General features: G+C 36.0%; 1 protein-coding gene across 20 annotated transcripts in view; it reads right to left on the reverse strand.

Moving 5' to 3' along the window:
* Window positions 1-19,246, reverse strand: part of KIAA0825 (KIAA0825 ortholog) — a 448,051-nt gene that overhangs the window by 348,203 nt on the left and 80,602 nt on the right. For all 20 annotated transcript variants that reach the window (XR_007922664.2, XR_007922665.2, XM_070056461.1 and 17 more), the window contains 2 exons: window positions 17,505-17,673; window positions 13,898-14,567 (listed from right to left, as the gene is read on the reverse strand). Coding sequence is in view for 18 of the 20 variants with exons in the window: in XM_070056461.1 (XP_069912562.1) it covers window positions 13,898-14,567; window positions 17,505-17,673 (839 nt within the window). In the remaining 2 variants the exon portion in view is untranslated. The remainder of the gene's footprint in view (window positions 1-13,897; window positions 14,568-17,504; window positions 17,674-19,246) is intronic.

Here is a 19,246-nt window from a genome sequence, read left to right on the forward strand (position 1 = left end):
GTGCCACTTCATTTCCTATGTGCTCCATCCCTCTATTGCCGTGCCTGGCACTAAGCTATTTCCAGTTCCTTGCTGACCCCCGAGGCCTGGTGCTACCACACACAGCCATTAGAGAAGGGAATTGCATGTGTCTGACACGGCCTGAAACCAATTATTTGATATTTTCTTCAGAATGATGCCCAACTCTGTTGGGAATGAGCAATCATGAAATAATTTACCTCCTGATTTAATTTTTTCCTGCACAAATTAGTTGTAGACTGAGCTGGCTATGCACAGCTGCCTGTGACATAGCTGTCTTATCATGATGATACTTGAAATGAAGCAGGGGGTTCTGAATTGAATAGGTTGGGGAATCCTGCTTTAAAGAGGCATTGACAAGTTTATCAGAGATATACTGATCACACGTACTCTCTGTTGATTGAAAATGACAGAACCTTAAAGAATGATCAAGGCAGCAGGGAAAACCACTAGGATGCAAACCTTATCAAGGTGTTTGATGTTTTTAAACACCTGTTTGATTTCTGGTTCCCTTTCTGTACCCCACACACCTTGGCACGTGACCAAAATCTCACATACAGACAAACAACAACAACAAAAAAACCCCAAAGGCAAACTCATGTTGGTTAATGGCCAAGTGACCTCCACTAAATTTTGTATTTAGTAGCCCTGCTTTTAGATATAGTCATAAATGTCAAGGAAGTATGTGTTTTTCTGTAACTCAAATCCCGCAAGTCCCTTTCATAAAAATATAAACGACTTCAAGCTTTATGTTTTGCTATCTTGAAGTCAGAAAAACAAGGCCGAGGCAGAGATTATCACTTATCAATAAAAACATAAGAAGCTTATATAAATGTGTATGTTTTACCTGAACATTAAAGCCTGGCCCTCAGGCTCAATAAACAGAAGTCTCTTCAGAGAGCCTCACTTGGACACGAAGCTTTAACCAAAGCTGGGAAGTGACACGTTGTCCATAAATTCAAGCTAGGGTTTCTCTGATTTTTACTGCTGATTCCACGTTAGATTCTGGCTCTGAAAATTATTGTGGTTATGACTGTGCTGTCTTCCCATTTCTCTTTATGATCCAGACTTGATGTTAACTAGGCCCTATCCATAACCGTGAACTACATAGCTTTTGAGATCGTGAATAAGAAAAATGATCAGAAAAATGCTCATTAAAAATGTTCACCCTCTTCAAAGAGCTGAAGGGTGACTGGTTTACTGCATGACAAAAAGAACATTACTGATGATGATTATAGTTGATTTCAGTACATTTTGGAAAAACAGATAAAAGAAGTCACTATAAAACAATTTTACAAGATAGCCTCCTCTGACAATGATCTTCATAAGATTTAGAGGCAATTCCTCTTTTCTTTTTTTCCAGGATAGATTATTCCACAAACATAGATGTCCCCTCCAATAATTACATTGCACTGTGCCTTCTGCTAATGGAAATGCTAACACTGCATTTTAAACTTAATCTACCTTAGAGGACAAATAATATAAAGCCATTTATTCAGTTCAGTATAGCCATGTTATAGAATTCAAAGTATCAAAACTTCAAATTCTTTTATATTTCATTGGTATCATATAATTCCCAAGGCCCTATTAGATTCTCAACTCTGACTTGCACTTACCTGCCATCTTGGTATTTCCTGTTATTCTGTTATAAAAGAAATTAAACTAGTGATTGCATGACACTGTACATTTCTAAATCATAATCCAGCCTTTCTGTTTCTATCCAATGTTGAAAAGAACCCATGAAAGCAAACATTGGTGGGTTTACTTTTAATTGGGGCAACTTTACTTCATTTTAAATAACTTCACATTTCCTTACATGTACAATTTTAGATCTCCATTTAGATAGGCCAACCGTCAAAATTCTTGAGAGTGTTTTGGTAAGACTAGAAGCAAATTAAAAATATATGCATAAACACAGGTATAGAAATTTTATTTCAAGAATGACAGAATCAAAAGAATTTCTGACTGGAAATCCACAATGACTATTAAACATTTTACCCAAAGCTAAGGATTTTCTCCCTTCCAAGTGTGCTGTATGGAGGATTGATTCTTTAACCCTCTAAGCCACAAGCAGCTTCTCATGTATAAATGGTCCACCATCAGAAAACACCAGTATAAAGGATTTAGATTTCTCCTGTTGTGCACTAAACGTTCATGTTCCCCCCAAATTCATATGTGGAAATCCTAACTGCTATGGTAATGTTATTTGGAGGCTTGCTCTTGGGGAGGTGGTTAGGACACAAGGGCAGAGTTCTTTTGAATAGGGTAGTGCCCTTATAAATGTGAGCCCAGGGAGTCTCCCTGCCCCTTCTGCCATGAGAGGACACAGAAGACCACCACCTAAGAAGCAGAAAGTGAACCTCCACCGGACACCAAATCCACTGGCACTTTGATTGTGGACTTGCCAGCTTCCAAAACCATGAGAAATAAGTATTTGTTATTTAAGCTCCTCAGTCTGTATTATGTTTGTTATAGCAGCCTGACGGACTAAGGCACTCCCCAAGGTAAAGACAAATGGGGGAGATGTTAGCCGGCGCCGCGGCTCACTAGGCTAATCCTCCGCCTAGCGGCGCCGGCACACCGGGTTCTAGTCCCGGTCGGGGCGCCGGATTCTGTCCCGGTTGCCCCTCTTCCAGGCCAGCCCTCTGCTGTGGCCAGGGAGTGCAGTGGAGGATGGCCCAGGTGCTTGGGCCCTGCACCCCATGGGAGACCAGGAAAAGCACCTGGCTCCTGGCTCCTGCCATCGGATCAGCGCGGTGCGCCAGCCGCAGCGGCCATTGGAGGGTGAACCAACGGCAAAGGAAGACCTTTCTCTCTGTCTCTCTCTCTCACTGTCCACTCTGCCTGTCAAAAAATAAAAAAAAAAAAAATAATAAAAAAAAAATAAAAAAAAAAAAGACAAATAGGGGGAGATGTTAAATGACAACTATGTTGAGGGAAATTTGTTTTATACTAAATATTTAACCTCATAGATGTGATGCCGATAGTCAATGATTTTTCATACTTATTATAAACAGATACAATTAAATGTTATAATGCACATTTTCTCAGTTGATTTCAGTAATAAAGAATACTGCGGCACAAGAACAACCATTAGAATTCTGAGACTAAAGAAAATTCTATTTTTAAAGGAATCTAACTCATGTTTGCTTATTAAACTTTTCCTCTTGAACATCCTGAAAAAAATATGCTGAGTAGTAATAACTGATTAAGAGTGTAACCAGGGGCTGGCATTGTGATGCAGCAGGTTGAGCCACTGCCTGCAATGCCAGCATCTCACAGGGGCGCTCATTCAAATCCACCTACTCTGTTTCCAATCCAGCTCACTGCTAACACACCTGGGAAAGCAGCAGGAGATGGCCCAACTACCTGGCCCCCTGACACCCATGTGGGATACCCCGATGGGAGTTCTAGGCTCCTGGCTTTGGCTAGGCTCAATCCTGGCCATTGTGGTCTTCAAGGGAGTGAACCCTCTTTCTTACAGATGGAAGATTCCCCCCCCCCACCCCACCCATAACTCTTTCAAATAAACAAATAAAATCTTTAAAAGCAAACAAATGTCACATACCACATTTTCTAAGAACCTCAGAAGAAACCTGTTAATTAAATAATATTCAACATTTATAATAGCCCATTGGAAAAAATGTTAAATAAGTATATAGAAATTCATGGCTGTAAATATCATTAAGTAAAGCAACTTAAGTAAGAATTCACATTAATTTTTGTTTCAAGACTAAGATGTAGAATAATTAGATAATTTTAACAGGAAAAGTGAGAGGAAGGCTGCAGAGTGAATTAGAAAATGAATTTCTAGCTTTTAACAATCAAATATATATTTGAATGCATTCTTTGCTCAACATAGAATACTATAAAATAAGTATATTTATTTCTAGAGTAGCTTTATTCTAGTTTATTTTCAATGATTTTCATTCTACTCCTAGATATTACTTACATATTTAAACAATTTTTTCCAAGTCAAAAATCTGGCTTTCAAAAATCTCAGTGTTTTAATCTTTTTAAATGTTTTTTAGGTTTGAAAATGCTATTAAATGGTTAATAAGGCCTATAAATATCAAACTGATCGTCATGAGAAACCAAACTGTGAATCAGTTTTATCTTTCACCTCCAGTATCTCAATCTCATGATTAGAGGGTGCACTTAGTATGGGTGACATTGTTTCCATCCTTAGGAAGAATACCTAGGTGCTCTAAAGAGGGAGGGGAGAGATGGTTAATTGAGGGCAATTTAGTGTTTGCTAGTTGTTGCTATGTGGAAGCACTAAAATTAACAAAATTAAGTTGTATTTACTTTCTCCTATCATCATACTTTCCATTGGCGTTGCCCTTCTGTCTTTGGAACAATGATTCAGAGGCCTCAGAACACTTAATGGGGAATAATTAAATCAGAAAACAGAGTCCATGCAGCAGAAAGTCTTAGATTAATAAAATAAACACACATCTCCAAAACATCTACCCTGGTACATAATGTATACCCTCCCCCCATGTCCAGACATATCCAATAATTTTCCTCAAGGCTTTTAATCACATACATAATTCCTAGAGATGACACAACCTTTAGGAGGAAGAATCTAGACAAAACAATTCTAGTGTCAAACATTTAATTTGTTTTCTTAGGAGGCTTTCAGGTGCCAGAGAAGGATGCTTCTCTTCTGATCTTAATTCTGTTGCTAACTTGATTTGTTAACCAGCCAAAAGGGCTGTTGTTTTTCACTCACAAAAACAAGAAACCAGAATTGGCATACTGTCTTAATTTCTGGGTGGTGGTGGTGCAGCAAAGATAAGTCAAATAAACAAACCAAAAATGGGGAAGCATCTTGCAGACATAATGTTGACTAATGGTATTGTTATTAACTAATGAATGGCAAAAAGCCCTTCAAACCTGGCAGTAATCCACCCAGCTATTTCAGTAACAGATTCTTTTAGCTTAACACTGTAAAAAGCTTAAATGTAACCAGCTTACTGGCATCTCTAGATATAAAATGAGATGCTCCATGTTTTTTAAACATTAAGTAAAAAATTAATGGTAATATTTTCCTTTTTATGTATTAATATGTAAAGTATTGGAATTTTTTCATTCAAAATAGGAAATCCAGTGATGTGACTGAACTCTATTTCTATCCTCAATTTTGTTAATTTTACATGTACAGAAACAAATAGTTGTTACAACTCCAGAAAGACTAACATACAAAAATCAGGATGTGAAAATCAGCTAAAATTGGAATTAATCTTTGGATTATAAAAGGGTTCTTTGTCTTACAATTTACTTAATTTAGTAAGAGATGGTGAGCCACAGTAGTTAAGGGAAGAAGCTCTGCCATGATTTGGAAATGGGCATGAATACAAGGTCAGGTACTTCCTAGCAATGGGACTTTGGGGAAGCTACTTAATGTGTCCAGATCTCAGCTTCTAGATCTATAAAACAGTGGCAATACCTAACTTTTCAGAGACGAGGTAATAATCAAATAGTATTTTGGTAATCCAACACTTACCAGGGTGCATGGCAAATAAAAAAGCACTCCAAAACAGTACCAGTTATACAAACGATTATATATATATGTAGATATTAAACAAAAATTGAATAAGATCAATGAGAAAACACTAACAAAAATTAATGTTAAGTTCATCTTGAGTATCATCCTATTGCAAGGTATATATTTTATTCCATTCTTATTTGCAAGTATATCTTAAGCTATTTTTACCTCATCAAAACTCAACGAGAATGGCTGGGAATGACTTTTAACACAGAAAGCACTACTTTAAATGCCATTAAGAATTTGTCTTATCCCACCTCCTTTAAAAAGGATGACAAAAATAAATATATGTACTTCTAATTTTTACCTTTAATCTAGGGAATCACCTTGTGCACTTCTACTAAGGATAGTGTGCATTAAGAAGGGAATCAAACTGAACTGTGAATGCCCAGAGAAAGAGAAGACAAGCCTTCTTATCTACGGATGGCATGGTCATCCTAAAATGTTCTATCACTGAACATGCCATGCAAAATAGAACTTGCAGGAGAAATGGCTTTATGATCAATGATGCTAAACTTAAATGATCACGTTTGAGTTTCTATGCTGAATTTATTTGCAAAATTTTAACGTGGAGAATAATGGTTTTACTGCAAATGATCTGTGAACTTCTTACCCACATACCCATAGGACAAGATCGGTCTACCATGCTTTATGAGGTCTAATTTCGAGGTTTTCATTTTGTAATATACAGAGATTTTGATGTAACCAAAGATTTTTAAGTATTCCCTTGTCTATTGTCTACAGCCTTACAGAAGTGAGCTGGTTCTTCTCTGGGCAATAGTACAAGTCATTATTGAATCCCCACCTTGCCTGATTTAAATAGCACAAGAAAGGCATTTGGATTTCTTTTCAATCAATAATACAGAATAATAATTATATTTTCGGTTCTTGTCTGTGATCTTCATTTTCAATTATCTGATTTAAAATATTCCTATAAAATACAGAAATAGAAAATTGAAAACAAAGTTGGTTTTGAGATCAAAGGAAAAGTAAAAAAAAAAATTATTAGGAAAAGCTTCAGACACAAGCTGGAGATTCTACTTCTGGTTTTTGCTTATCTCACTGTTATTTTCAAGTGTCACTTGGGAGAAGAAAGCCCGCATAGAGAACAATCTAAAAGATTTCTGTATTTGCTGCTATCACAAATGTGCCTAACTAGCTAGTACATCTGGATGTCAGTAGAGACAATAAGTATGGTGGCAGTTTCCAATGACAAATGGTAGGTCTAAACTGGCTGTGGGATGAGAGAGAGGCAGAGAGCCTAGATTTAAAAGCGTCCTTAGATATTAACTAATATGACCCTTTCATTTTACTAAATAGAGTGAAATAGGGTTAAGCGCAGTGGGTTAAGTCGCTGCTTTAGACACCTACATCCCATACTAGAGGGCAAGTCAGAGTTCCAGTTACTCCACTTTGGATCCAGTTCCCTGCTTATGTGCCTGGGAAACAGTGATGACGGAAGATGGCTCAGGTGCTTGAGTTCCTGCTACCCATTTCAGAGACTTGGATGGAGTTCCTGGCTCCTGACTTCAGCCAGGCCCAATGCTGACCATTGTAGTCAGTTGGGGAATAAAACATATGGAAGATCTTTCTCTGTCACTCTGCCTTTTGAATAAATAAATGAATCTTTTAAAGAAAAAAAAGAGAGAGCAAGATTCAAAAAGGTTAAATGACTTATCTAAGGTTGCAAAGCAGGTGAACGAATGAATCAGGAGAAGCATACGTATCACTTTATCAGAGCAAGGTAACTATAGAAGAGCCTGTATCAATGATTTATAAGAAGAGAACATGGGGCAGGCATTCAGCACAGCTGTTAAATTGCTGTTGCTAATGTCCACATCCCTTATCAAAGTGACTAGTTTAAGTTCCAGTTCCTCCGTTTCTTTTTTTTTTTTTTTTTTTTTGACAGGCAGAGTGGACAGTGAGAGAGAGAGACAGAGAGAAAGGTCTTCCTTTTGCCGTTGGTTCACCCTCCAATGGCCGCCGCGGCCGGCGCGCTGCGGCCGGCGCACCGCGCTGATCCGATGGCAGGAGCCAGGAGCCAGGTGCTTTTCCTGGTCTCCCATGGGGTGCAGGGCCCAAGCACCTGGGCCATCCTCCACTGCACTCCCTGGCCACAGCAGAGGGCTGGCCTGGAAGAGGGGCAACCGGGACAGAATCCGGCGCCCCGACCGGGACTAGAACCCGGTGTGCCGGCGCCGCTAGGCGGAGGATTAGCCTAGTGAGCCGCGGCGCCGGCCCTCCGTTTCTTAAAATCATCACCCAGCTGGTAAGAGCCACTTGGTGAGTAGGACAGAGTAGAGTGATTTCTGATTGACCTACTTGCCAACAACTGTGATACCAGGGGTCTTCAAAAAGCTCATGGAAAACGCATATTATGAAAAGCCTACAATTAGATTTCAAAAGCTTTTTGCACCAAAATCATCTTTTAATTCCATTTTCCCATGAAGTTTTAGAAAGTCCATTAAATGTGTTTCCCTAAGCAAGAATTCAAATTTCTCTTAGGTGCGAGGGCCTTCTTCACTCTGAGTATCTTTTCATCCTTTGAGAGACTCTGTCCTTCCCCCTCCCACTTCTAATGTTTGTTAAACAAAACAGCAAGGGATTGTCAAAGAGAAGGGAACTTAGAGGTCATGCAGTACAACTACTTACATGGTGCAGAGTTTTAGACACCTTCCATTATTAAAATCATGAAGTTTGTATTCCTTAAATAAAAGGTTTCTGGGGGAAAAAAGAGAAACCTTCCAAATATTCAAAGATGTGTGCCATATTCTCTTAAGTCTTTTCCTTTTCAAGCTACAATAACTTGAAGAAAATTTCAAAATAAGATGTACAAAGGATTATCAGACTTATCCTAGAATTAAAGTCTCTGAAATGCATCTTTTACATTAAAATACAGAGTATTTATTTAACTGAAATTTACTGCACATAAACATTCCTCTCTTTTTCAAATATTAAGAAAAGTAACATTTACTTAAATCCAAAGGACAGACAATTTTTTTTTTTGACAGGCAGAGTTAGACAGAGAGAGAGAAAGAGAGAGAGAGAGAAAGGTCTTCCTTTCCATTGCTTCACCCCCCAAATGGCCGCTATGGCCGGTGCACTGTGAAGATCCGAAGCCAGGAGCCAGGTACTTCCTCCTTGTCTCCCATGTGGGTGCAGGGCCCAAGGATTTGGGCCATCCTCCACTGCACTCCCTGGCCACAGCAGAGAGCTGGCCTGGAAGAGGGGCAACCGGGACAGAATCCGGCGCCCCAACCGGGACAAGAACCCGGGGTGTCAGTGCCGCAGGCAGAGGATTAGTCAAGTGAACTGTGGCACTGGCCAGGACATACAATTTAAAAAGCAAAATTAATCATAGCAAATACAGATATAGAAAAATGTTACAATAAAAGAACGACACTTGTTCTTCTAGAATGAAGATGATACACATAACTGTGTAAATACGGATCTAATTTTGAAGATAATGAAAGATAATGACCAATCAGGTTATACTCCAAGTGCTAATTACCATATTCTAGATTTTTGAAGGTTGTTATTTTAAATACAAAGCCTTAGAAGATAAAAGAAAAGAACAAAATTTGACAGCCTAAATCCTTAAGAAATAATAGATAATTTTCCTCAAAAATATTAGAAGAAAACTTTAAAACTGTAAGAATACAATGCAGACAAACAAAATCAGTTACTGATAAAGTTATGGTTCTTAAAGCACTCTTCAAACTTTCTAAGAGCATCTGTAAAAATAGCATTGCTGGGGCAGGCATTGTGGTGCAGTGAGTTAATCCACCTCTTGGGATGCCCACATCCCATATCAAGTTCCAGTTAGAATCCCAATTCCTCTGCTTCCAACCCAGTTTCCTGCTAATGTGCATGGGAAGGCAATGGAAGATGGTCTGAGTATTTGGGCCCATGCCACATACATAGGAGACCCAGATGGAGTTCCTGGCTCATGTCTTTGGCCTGGCTCAGCCCTGACTGTTTCAGGAATTTGGAGAGTGACCCAGTGGATGGAAGATCTTTCTGTCCTTCTCTCTGTCACTCTGCTTTTCAAATAAATAAATGTTTAAAAAAAACATTGTTCTCTTTCCAGAAAAATCACCAAATCACAAATATTCTATAATATTTACATTAACATTTCATAATTTACTTCAAATAACAAATTGTAAGAGCAGTATACTTCCAAATGTATTATAACACTAAAACAGCATATGCTCTCAAAGAAATTACACATTCAAAACCACATAAAGGAGAAAACAATTTAAAGGAGAAAAAAGGTTACTATACAATGCAAGACACAGAAGTTAAGCCTAGGAGTAAGCTTATTTGTAAATAAAATTGAGTACCTGATGGTCCATTATCACAGGAAAATGGCTAGATTTTAAATATATTTACAGGATAGATAGCCTGAATTGCTTGCAGACAGGATTTACTCTGGGATGCCCACACGAACAGAAATACCAGAGATATTATATAAGCAATAGCAGAAGGGCCAGCTGATAGGATAGGATAGGATTAAAAACTACCCCATTTTTTTGAATTAATAATAAGTACAAATAAATCAGAAGTCAGTTACAAATCAGTGTCAATAAAAAAGAAAAGCAAAAACACTGAGTATAGAACAGAGGAAGCTGAAAATCAGAAAATGTGAAAATGTTTAGTAGATAATGTTCTTTTGTTTTAATTTTCTGTTGGTTTACCTGCCAAGAGCTAGAAATGGGCCACACAAAGGTAGGAGCAGGAAACTAAATCACGGCCTCCCACATAGGTGGAAGATACGCAATACTTGAGCAATCAGTCTCCCACGCCTCCCAGGGTCTGCATTAGCAGGAAGCTGGAATAGGGAGCCAGGTGTGGGTACCAGAGCCAGGTGTGGGTATCAAGCCGAGACATTCTGCAATGGGATATAGGCATCTTAACAACTAAGCCAAATGCTTTACCTGGTAGACAATTTTTTTTAAAAGATTTATGTCTTTATTTGAATGGCAGCGTTAGAGAGAGAGAGAGAGAGAGAGAGAGAGAGAGAGAGAGAGAGAGAAGAGACAAAGAGCTAGATCTTCCATCTGCTGTTCATTCCCCAAATGGCCATAACAGCTGGAGCTGGGCCAGGAGCTAGGAGCTTCGTCCAGATTTCCCACGTGGTACAGGGGCCCAAGTACTTGGGTCATCATCTGCTGATTTCCCAGGCATATTAGCAGGGAGCTGGACAGGAAGTAGAACAGCTGGTACTCGAACCTGTGCCTGCATGGGATGCCGGCGCCACAGGCAGCAGCTTTACCTACAATACCACAATGCCAGCCCCAGTAGACAAATTTTAAATTATCAGAGTGTCTAGCATGGTTTTTGACATGGAATTTATTGGTATATCAAGATAAAATATCGAATAATTGCAAATAGAGAATTCCTCTTTTGCTTATTAGCTGTGTGGCCTTAGGAATAACTCATCTCTCTGAGTTTCAGCTTTCTCATGTATAAAGTATAAATAATGTGAAGGACTGTTCAGAAGATTAAATGGACTCATATATGTAAAGTCTTGTAAATAATAGTAAGTAGTTATCAGGCTTTTTTTTTTAATTCTCCATTAAAATGGATAGGTAGGTAGATTTATAAACCATTTAAGGAAGAACAATCAATCCTCAATCCAAGTACAAAATCAGAGGCAATTAAAGATTCCGTAGGTCCAAACTGTCTTAGTTATACATATAACATATACATAAACAGATAGCTCACTAACAGTATAGTATACATGCAAAGCCTGCTTAAAATGTATCAGGGTATTTCAAGAAGTCTGTGGAAAGATAAACTAAAATATAAGTTCACTTTGGTGTAAAATGAAAACCATGCATAGTTTTTTCACAAGATACGTTTTTCATGAACTTGTTGATGACTCCACATAACACATCACTAAATAGAAATTATATGCAAAAATACTTTTCAATTGGGATAAGATAGTCTTAAAATGAGAAAGTAAAACAATTATTACACAAAAATTGAGGAAGTATAGAGGACTCACATTTTAAATGAAACATGCTATTTTTAAACTGAAGGTACCTACTTTGTTGAGTGGTTAGAAGAATTAAATGAAATGCTGCACATCAATATCTGAACTAATAAATGTTAGTTATTGTTAAAAACATCTTTTCTACAGTTTCAGGTAAAATATCAAAGATTCTATGGGCATAAAAATAATTGGGAGTACTTTCAAAAAGTATGTGGACAATGTGTATTATGACTAAACTACATAAGGACCTCAAATTTTTTGCACAAAACTAAATTTGTTTTAATTTCATTTTCCACAAACTTTTTGAATTACCATCATAGGTATGAATTACAGAAAATATATTGTACAGATTATTCAAGCTAATCTAGATTTTATTCAAGAAATAACAACTACCATTGCTCATCTCAAAGCCACACTCCCATCTGCTTAATAAATAAAGTTTGATTATTGGGTCAAATAGTAGTGAAAAACATGGTTGCTCAGTTGAATTAGTTCTGCAGCTCTCAGCAACAGCAGCACCAATTACTGTGTCCTAAAAATTGTATTTGGTGAATGCCTTGCTATAGGAAGTAGCCAAAGCTGAAACAAATTTATTTTCCGACAGCACACTTGAGCGGTGCTTTTGAAATATTTTATGGGTGACAAAGCATTTAACTCTGCACTGCAGGACAAGGTCCTGTAGCGTGGGAATATGGGTCTTGGAGGCCCATGGCCTGCATGTGAATCCTGATTCTGAATATGAATCTTGACTGTGTATAAGATGATCCAGAGCAAGTTAATCTTTCTAACCTTCTTTCCTTGTTCATGAAATTGGGATAGGAATGGGCTAATCAGTACATATGCAGTACCTGGCATATGGAAAGCACTCATTTAACAAGTGGTTTATACCAAAGTTCAGATACAACAGCCTGAGAAAATTAGTGCACTATGAAATGGAAAACATTTCAAATCCTGGTGTTGAAGTGGACACACAGTCTTCTCTCATTAATGGGAAAACACCTCAATACCAGATTTAAAGAACCCATAGATACTCACACATATTTTCAACCATGAGGGTCTTTTCTCCTGTCATAAACTATATTTAGCACATATAAAACCTTCACATTGAAAACACAAATAAACAGGAAAAGTTTTAGAGGATAGTAAAATTTTAAAAAGCAAGTACCCTCATGAATAACACTTAAAAATTTATGCATTAACAATTAAAATGCAAGCCTATTTGCTTTGAGCAAAATTTTAATGACCCTAAAATAAAAGCCTCTGTATTGTGCCATAACCCAAACTTGGCTGATGTATATCTGTTTTGTAATGTGATTCAGCTTCTAGAGGAAAACAAAAAAGTTTAAGGGATAATATTAAATTATTGAAAATTCATATATCACATTAATTCAGCCTTCTGTCAATTTGCTAATGAAGATAAGTTAAAAAACAGTGAGCTCTAAAATTCTGTAAATTATGTAATTCAGAGATTCATAATAATTCACCAAATGATAATTTTTTTTACCAAATGATAATTTTTAAACACACAATATAGTTTATGAATTTATTGAGAAATAATACCTTAGAGTTTTATATAAAAGTGAGATTCATGACAATTTTAAAAATAATCTTATTTTTACTTTCATTTTTCTACACTGGTAGAGAATTAAAATGATGACAATGATAAATGTTTTATCATAGTAGTTTGTTTCTTTTTTCTTCTGAGTATAATCAGAAAATTTTAAATCACCTTTTATTTATATGCATTCTTGGAGGAAAATATTAGAAGAACTTATAAATTATGACTAAAATGCTATACCTTCTTAATTAATTACAATCTAAATTTTTATAATTAGTACTTTGTAACTGTTCCTTATGAGAACTACCTGATTCAACTATTATAGTTTTCAAACTTCTAATTGTAAATAATGCAAATTTCAGCAATTTTCAACAATTCTTCTTACCCAATAATGCTTGAGTTTCATTAGGTACAATGGATTAAAAATTATACTTTTCTATATAACTGGATGTGGACATATCTATATATGTAATCTATATATAATCTATGAGCTATATGTCTATAGGAAATTAAAAGAAATGAAACTCTTATTTACAATATGCTTGGCTTATATTTCCAATATCTTTAACAATTTAAAAGGAAAAAAATTCTGTGACTGTACTTACATATAAAGGAATGCATAAGAGAAATGTAATACTGCACATTTTTACTACATCTATTTTCTTATTAATCTTCAAGTTTGCAATCAGATTTAGCCAAATAGAAAAATCCTAGAAAACTAAAGCTATCAAAAGGCTTAAGTTAAACCAAACAAATTTTAAACGTCACTAACCCAAGGCATGCAGTGCTCCTCTATGCTTGCTGGAGCTCTTGCTTGTTTTAACCCCACGGACAGCATTTTCTTTGAACCGCAGCTCACGAAAATTTTCAAGAAATTTTGGCATTTCTTCTGTAACAGTATCCAGGTAAGTTTCTTTAATGAATTTCACTGTTGAGAATGGAGCTAAAATTTCACAGAGTATGTTAAAATCCTCTTTTATCATTAAGTATAACTTAAGCATTGTACTTTGGTAGCCACAAGCTATTACATCTAAATCTGAATCTCTGCTGTAAGGAGGAATGCAATTCTGCAGAAGGCTAGTTGACAGTTTATTCTGTATGCTTTGGTACTTGATTATAACTTCCGTTTCTGGATAAAGAAACAAGAGTTGTTGTATGCACTGATTTTTCAATGAGATTTTTTGCTGTGAATTATTTATTTCGTTATGGCTTTGCAATCTGCTCACTAAGAAGCGTCGAAGACGCAGTCTTATATCATCCCATAGAGACTTTACATCCACAGGCAAATGGTCTTCCACAGAATGAAGAGAAGTCCTAGAGAGGAAATGGAAAGATGTTCCACTCATGCTCGACGGGAAGGCGGCATTGCTCTGGCAGGAGAGGTCCCACAGCAAGTCCAGTATCATATCTTCCTGGTTCTGTTCATCCTCCAACAAATCTTGCTAATAAAAACAAACAACAATATTGGAAATGTGATTAGCTCTATGTGTAATAGGAAAAAATTCTATGGTAGTAGAAAATTTGAGAATAATTTATTTTACTTTAGAATCAATACTCTGATATTCTTCATGAGACTTTTTTTGTTGTTTGTGGTACATTTGAAATAAATCAATTCAGGCATTTTAGAATGTCAGCTTTTATGGTCTGTTAAATTTTATAAAGCCCAGTTGATTATCTTTCCCAGTTAGACTTCTAGACATAGCTTTTAGCCCTCATAGCTCTCTACCCTGAAATAACCTGAGCCATATGAAACCTACAGTTACAAATTCTAAATAAAACTCCACAGTAAAACGTTGATTGAAACATAGTAATCTGACAAAAATATTCAAGAAAATGTTCATAATTAATTCCTGGTAGACAATTTTCATGCCTGAATGAGTATACTTATCATTATAGATCCCCAAATGAATACACAATGCTTTAAAATCCTCTGAGAATAGAATGGAGATATATTTAAATATAGTATGTGCCTAGGGGTTACTGATAGTTACCATCCTGAGAAATAAAACTTAATACATTGAAAGATGTCAACTTTCATTTAAATTTCTTTTTGAGAACCACTTTAGGAAAGACTTTACTTTAAAAATTAATCTGAGAATATTTCAGTGCCCTCCAAAGAAATAACTAACTCAAAATGGGATAAACATACTCTCAATGCACTCCTCAAAAGATACGAAATTATTTCTTTGTACTCTCTTTGCAGACAGAAAACAATGGTGAGTGGAATTACTAATAGTAAAGGAACAAAAAAAAATTGCTTTCTTCTTGAACTCTGAATTACCCAATATGTTGTTCTCCTTACATGCTGACTTTCCTAATTACATCTCTTTCCACTAATGTTGGAATCACTTTAAGTAGAAACAAACTGATTACAAGAAAAACGGAAGCAAGGCCTAAGCAATACAGAATTTGGCTGGCTTTGAGATTTCTTACTGACAAAGATACCATAGGCATTAACTGTGATTCAGAATTATGAACAATTTCTAGACAAGTTCATAGAATTTGCTCCAGGTCATTCTACACATCACAATGTCTAATTTAATGTTCCATCTCTAATAAATACGTATACAAATATGTGTATGTTTGATAGCATTTTCCCATTCATTCTCAGGTTTCTTCACCATAAGAATCACATGGCATAGCTGTCTGAAAACCAGCTCACAGATAAGAACATAAGCATGCTGAAGTCACTTTTCAAACGCCACATCCAGTGGCACAGAACCCAGAACAGATGCCGGCTTCACTCCCTTCGTCCACGTCCCTTCTACATTCAAAGTGCAATGTGACCTTTCTGCAGTTTCTTTCTCTCTTCTCTCCCCTGATTCCGTTCTTTTGAAATTTCTGGAAAAGAAATGTCCTTAGACACCAGAGTCCAGGACACGTCAGCATTATGGCACATCCTATAAGGCAAATGAATCAAATAAGTGCCTCGGTGCTGGGTTTCTTTAAGTCAGTCAATAACCATAAATGTTTAATCAAACAAAGAATAATAGATTACAGAGGTTTAAAAGGTGTGTTTAGTATGACTGTTTACATTTTGGAAATAACTTCAGCATAACTGCCACAAGGAGGATTCTGTTGCTTATTTAAATAGCTAGATAATTAGCACAAATTTTCTACAGAAAAAGATGTTTGAAAAATGCCATCAAGATTGACACTTTTAGCATGTAGAAACTTGATAATAAGGTTATTTTAATCTGGATCTGTTTTAATAATGTGGTTCCTTCCTCGAAATAACATGATCAATTATGTAAAAAAACCTAGGTCTGGAACAAGCCTATAAGTCTAATGAATTTGAGCAAAACTAAGGCGGCCTTTGCCCTGCAGTGAATAGAGAATGACTTATGTGTGACAGATTAAAAGATAATTAAAAGCTTTTGCTTTTAATTAAATGAGAAGGCATTATTACATCAATATTAATGAAATTCAATACACATGGCTCTTAATAGAAATTAAAGGAATAACTATATCCATCTTTATTCTTCAAGACTCCACCTTCAGGAGATAATGGGTGAGAGGATTTTCTTAAAAGATTAAGGCTTCAGGGCAGAGAGTCTTCCTTTCTCTTCCTCTTATTACTTTATAAACATTAAAGAGACATCTGTAATAATAACTACAGCCAAAAACTATTTTCATCTGATTCTGTCATCCTAAGCCATCTACAACCTCAAGATATTTTCCACATCTGCCCTAGTCAATGTTTGATGTTTAGACAAAAACAGTGCTCCCCCCCCCCAAATTAAATTAAAACCATAGCTACAGAAACACTGCTTTCTAACAACTGTGCTATTTCTCTGGGAATCTGTTTTTGCAAGCCAGCCACCCTTGCAGATATAGGTGCAAGGAAATAACTGTTCTTGTTGAACGTTATGAAAACTTCTCTAACATATATCAAAGAGTTACCAATGTAATAATTCTCATTAATAGTTTTCTTGTATAAATCATTCCATTACAAAAGAGAACTGAGTATGATTGTAGGACATGAATGCAGGGGACAAGAGAAAAGGCAGTTGCATAAAGACAAAAGATGGGGCTCACATTGTACTTAATACTGCAAAGAGAAGACTAGAAAGGTAAACAAACACAAATGTAATGCATATGAGCTTCTCTGGTAGACTGTTAAGGTAGATACTGATAGAGTTGTGATATTGATATGCCATACCACAAACTATCCAGGAGTTATAATTCACATAAAATATCAGTTTATTGACAAAAATTATAGCAAAATATAAAAACAAATAGCTCACTGAATTCTAGTCCACAAACTCCTAGATATGACAGGATATAGTCACTACAATAAATACTAACATGTGGAAATGAATGAACTGTATCCCCTGTTTACCCACCCCACACCATTAAAAAACAAAAGAATTTTTTACCACTGTTCTGAGGAATTTGATCACATCTCCATGGGGAATAGAAGGTGACTTAGAAGTATCATAATTATAGTGAGTTAGCCATTCCAAGTAGTCCGTTGTTGTTTGTAGCTGCACATCTGGACACTGTTTGTGAACTTCAGACTGTATTTCCTTAATACAATGTTCTATGCTATAAAAAAAAAAAAAGAAAAAAATTTTGGTAGCAAGTAGCCAATGATTCAATCTCATAATGTCACAGGTCTTGAAACGATTATAAAGGATACCTGGTTGGGTACAACAGACAAAATTATAAAAATTCATATTGTATGAACATAACAGAGACACTATGCATTTTCATTCAGAGGTGAAAACAGAGAGTTCAAATTTTCTGGCAGAAAAAAGGCAATAGAAAAATATATAATATCTATTTACTTGAGTAAGAAATTCTTTTGTGTTAAAACAAAAATCAAGTATAGATGCAGTGCAGCAATGGTTCTCTCGATAGGTAATGTATAGAAGGCAGAGATAAAATACTCCTGATGACTCTGCAAATCAGAAATGGACATTATCCACTGACAGGTGAGTGACTATATAAATTATGGAAAACTTCAGACAATGGAATATTAAGAAGTCAGGAAGTATTTACAAAGACCTTGTAATTTTAAAACTCATAAAGGATACAAGCTCTTTCTACAGTGTTGCTACATCTAAATATCTTTTTCTGCCATTAAACTCCATTCTAAAAAAATTAAAACAAAAACATACTAAGAATTGCATATAATAATAATAAACAAAGGATTAACAACAATTATATTCAGGTGATAAAATTAGGTCAGTTTTTAATTTTGCTTTTCTCTATTTTCTAAATGCTAATAAGGCCTAAAATGGAATGCTTCATCAACCAAATAACAAACTTGAAACAGAAAAAAACATTAAATTCGATCTTAGGTTTGTTGTAAACATTCCATTCAAAATATCCTTAGCTCTGATTTAAAAAAATGACAGATATACTTTGTTATTTTAATGTCCATCGACAATTCTACACATTCATGATTAAAAATCCTTGTGGCTTAAAATGGTGACCTTTAGCATAGTGCTATCTGTGGAGCCACATGGATATGACATATTACTACCACCTGATGGCAGCACATCTAAACTGCAAGAAAGCTTAAAGTTATAAATCCTTTGAAGCTGAATCCCTATAACCCAAAACTGACAGCTACATGTTTGCCTCTCAATAATATGAAGATGAGTTACCAAAAGGTAAAGGTACTCTTTTGAAAATATAATTGGTATTAATTATAGGTTCTACTCCACAGAACCATGAAGGTTTCAGAAACTGAGCTCTGACGTTCTAGGAAAGTCTCTTCAACATTCATCGGGTATAAGTTGCCCAGAAAATATACACTGTAAAAGTTTAAGTAAAGCTTTTCAACAGACTTCTGAGCATAAGTGAACTCAAAGTTAATTACCTTGAAAGAAATACATTCCGAGAATCAAAGAGCCTTTTCATGAAAACAAAGAACTAAAAAGAGAAACAATACCACCTCTGGCCACAGGCCACTCAATTTCCTGATTGGACAGTCTTATTCAAGAATACCAGTTCTACGTCTGACAAGAGATTGGCATATATTTTCTTAACTTACGTAAGTACTTCTATGGACTGAGAAACATGATGCCCTGAGCCTACACCCTGACTCCAGGGACCCTTTATCAAAGGTTTTTATTATAGCATCCTCATGTGTCTCATTCAATGAAACCTA

The sequence above is a fragment of the Oryctolagus cuniculus genome, chromosome 14, assembly GCF_964237555.1.
Source record: "Oryctolagus cuniculus chromosome 14, mOryCun1.1, whole genome shotgun sequence".
NCBI lineage: Eukaryota > Metazoa > Chordata > Mammalia > Lagomorpha > Leporidae > Oryctolagus > Oryctolagus cuniculus.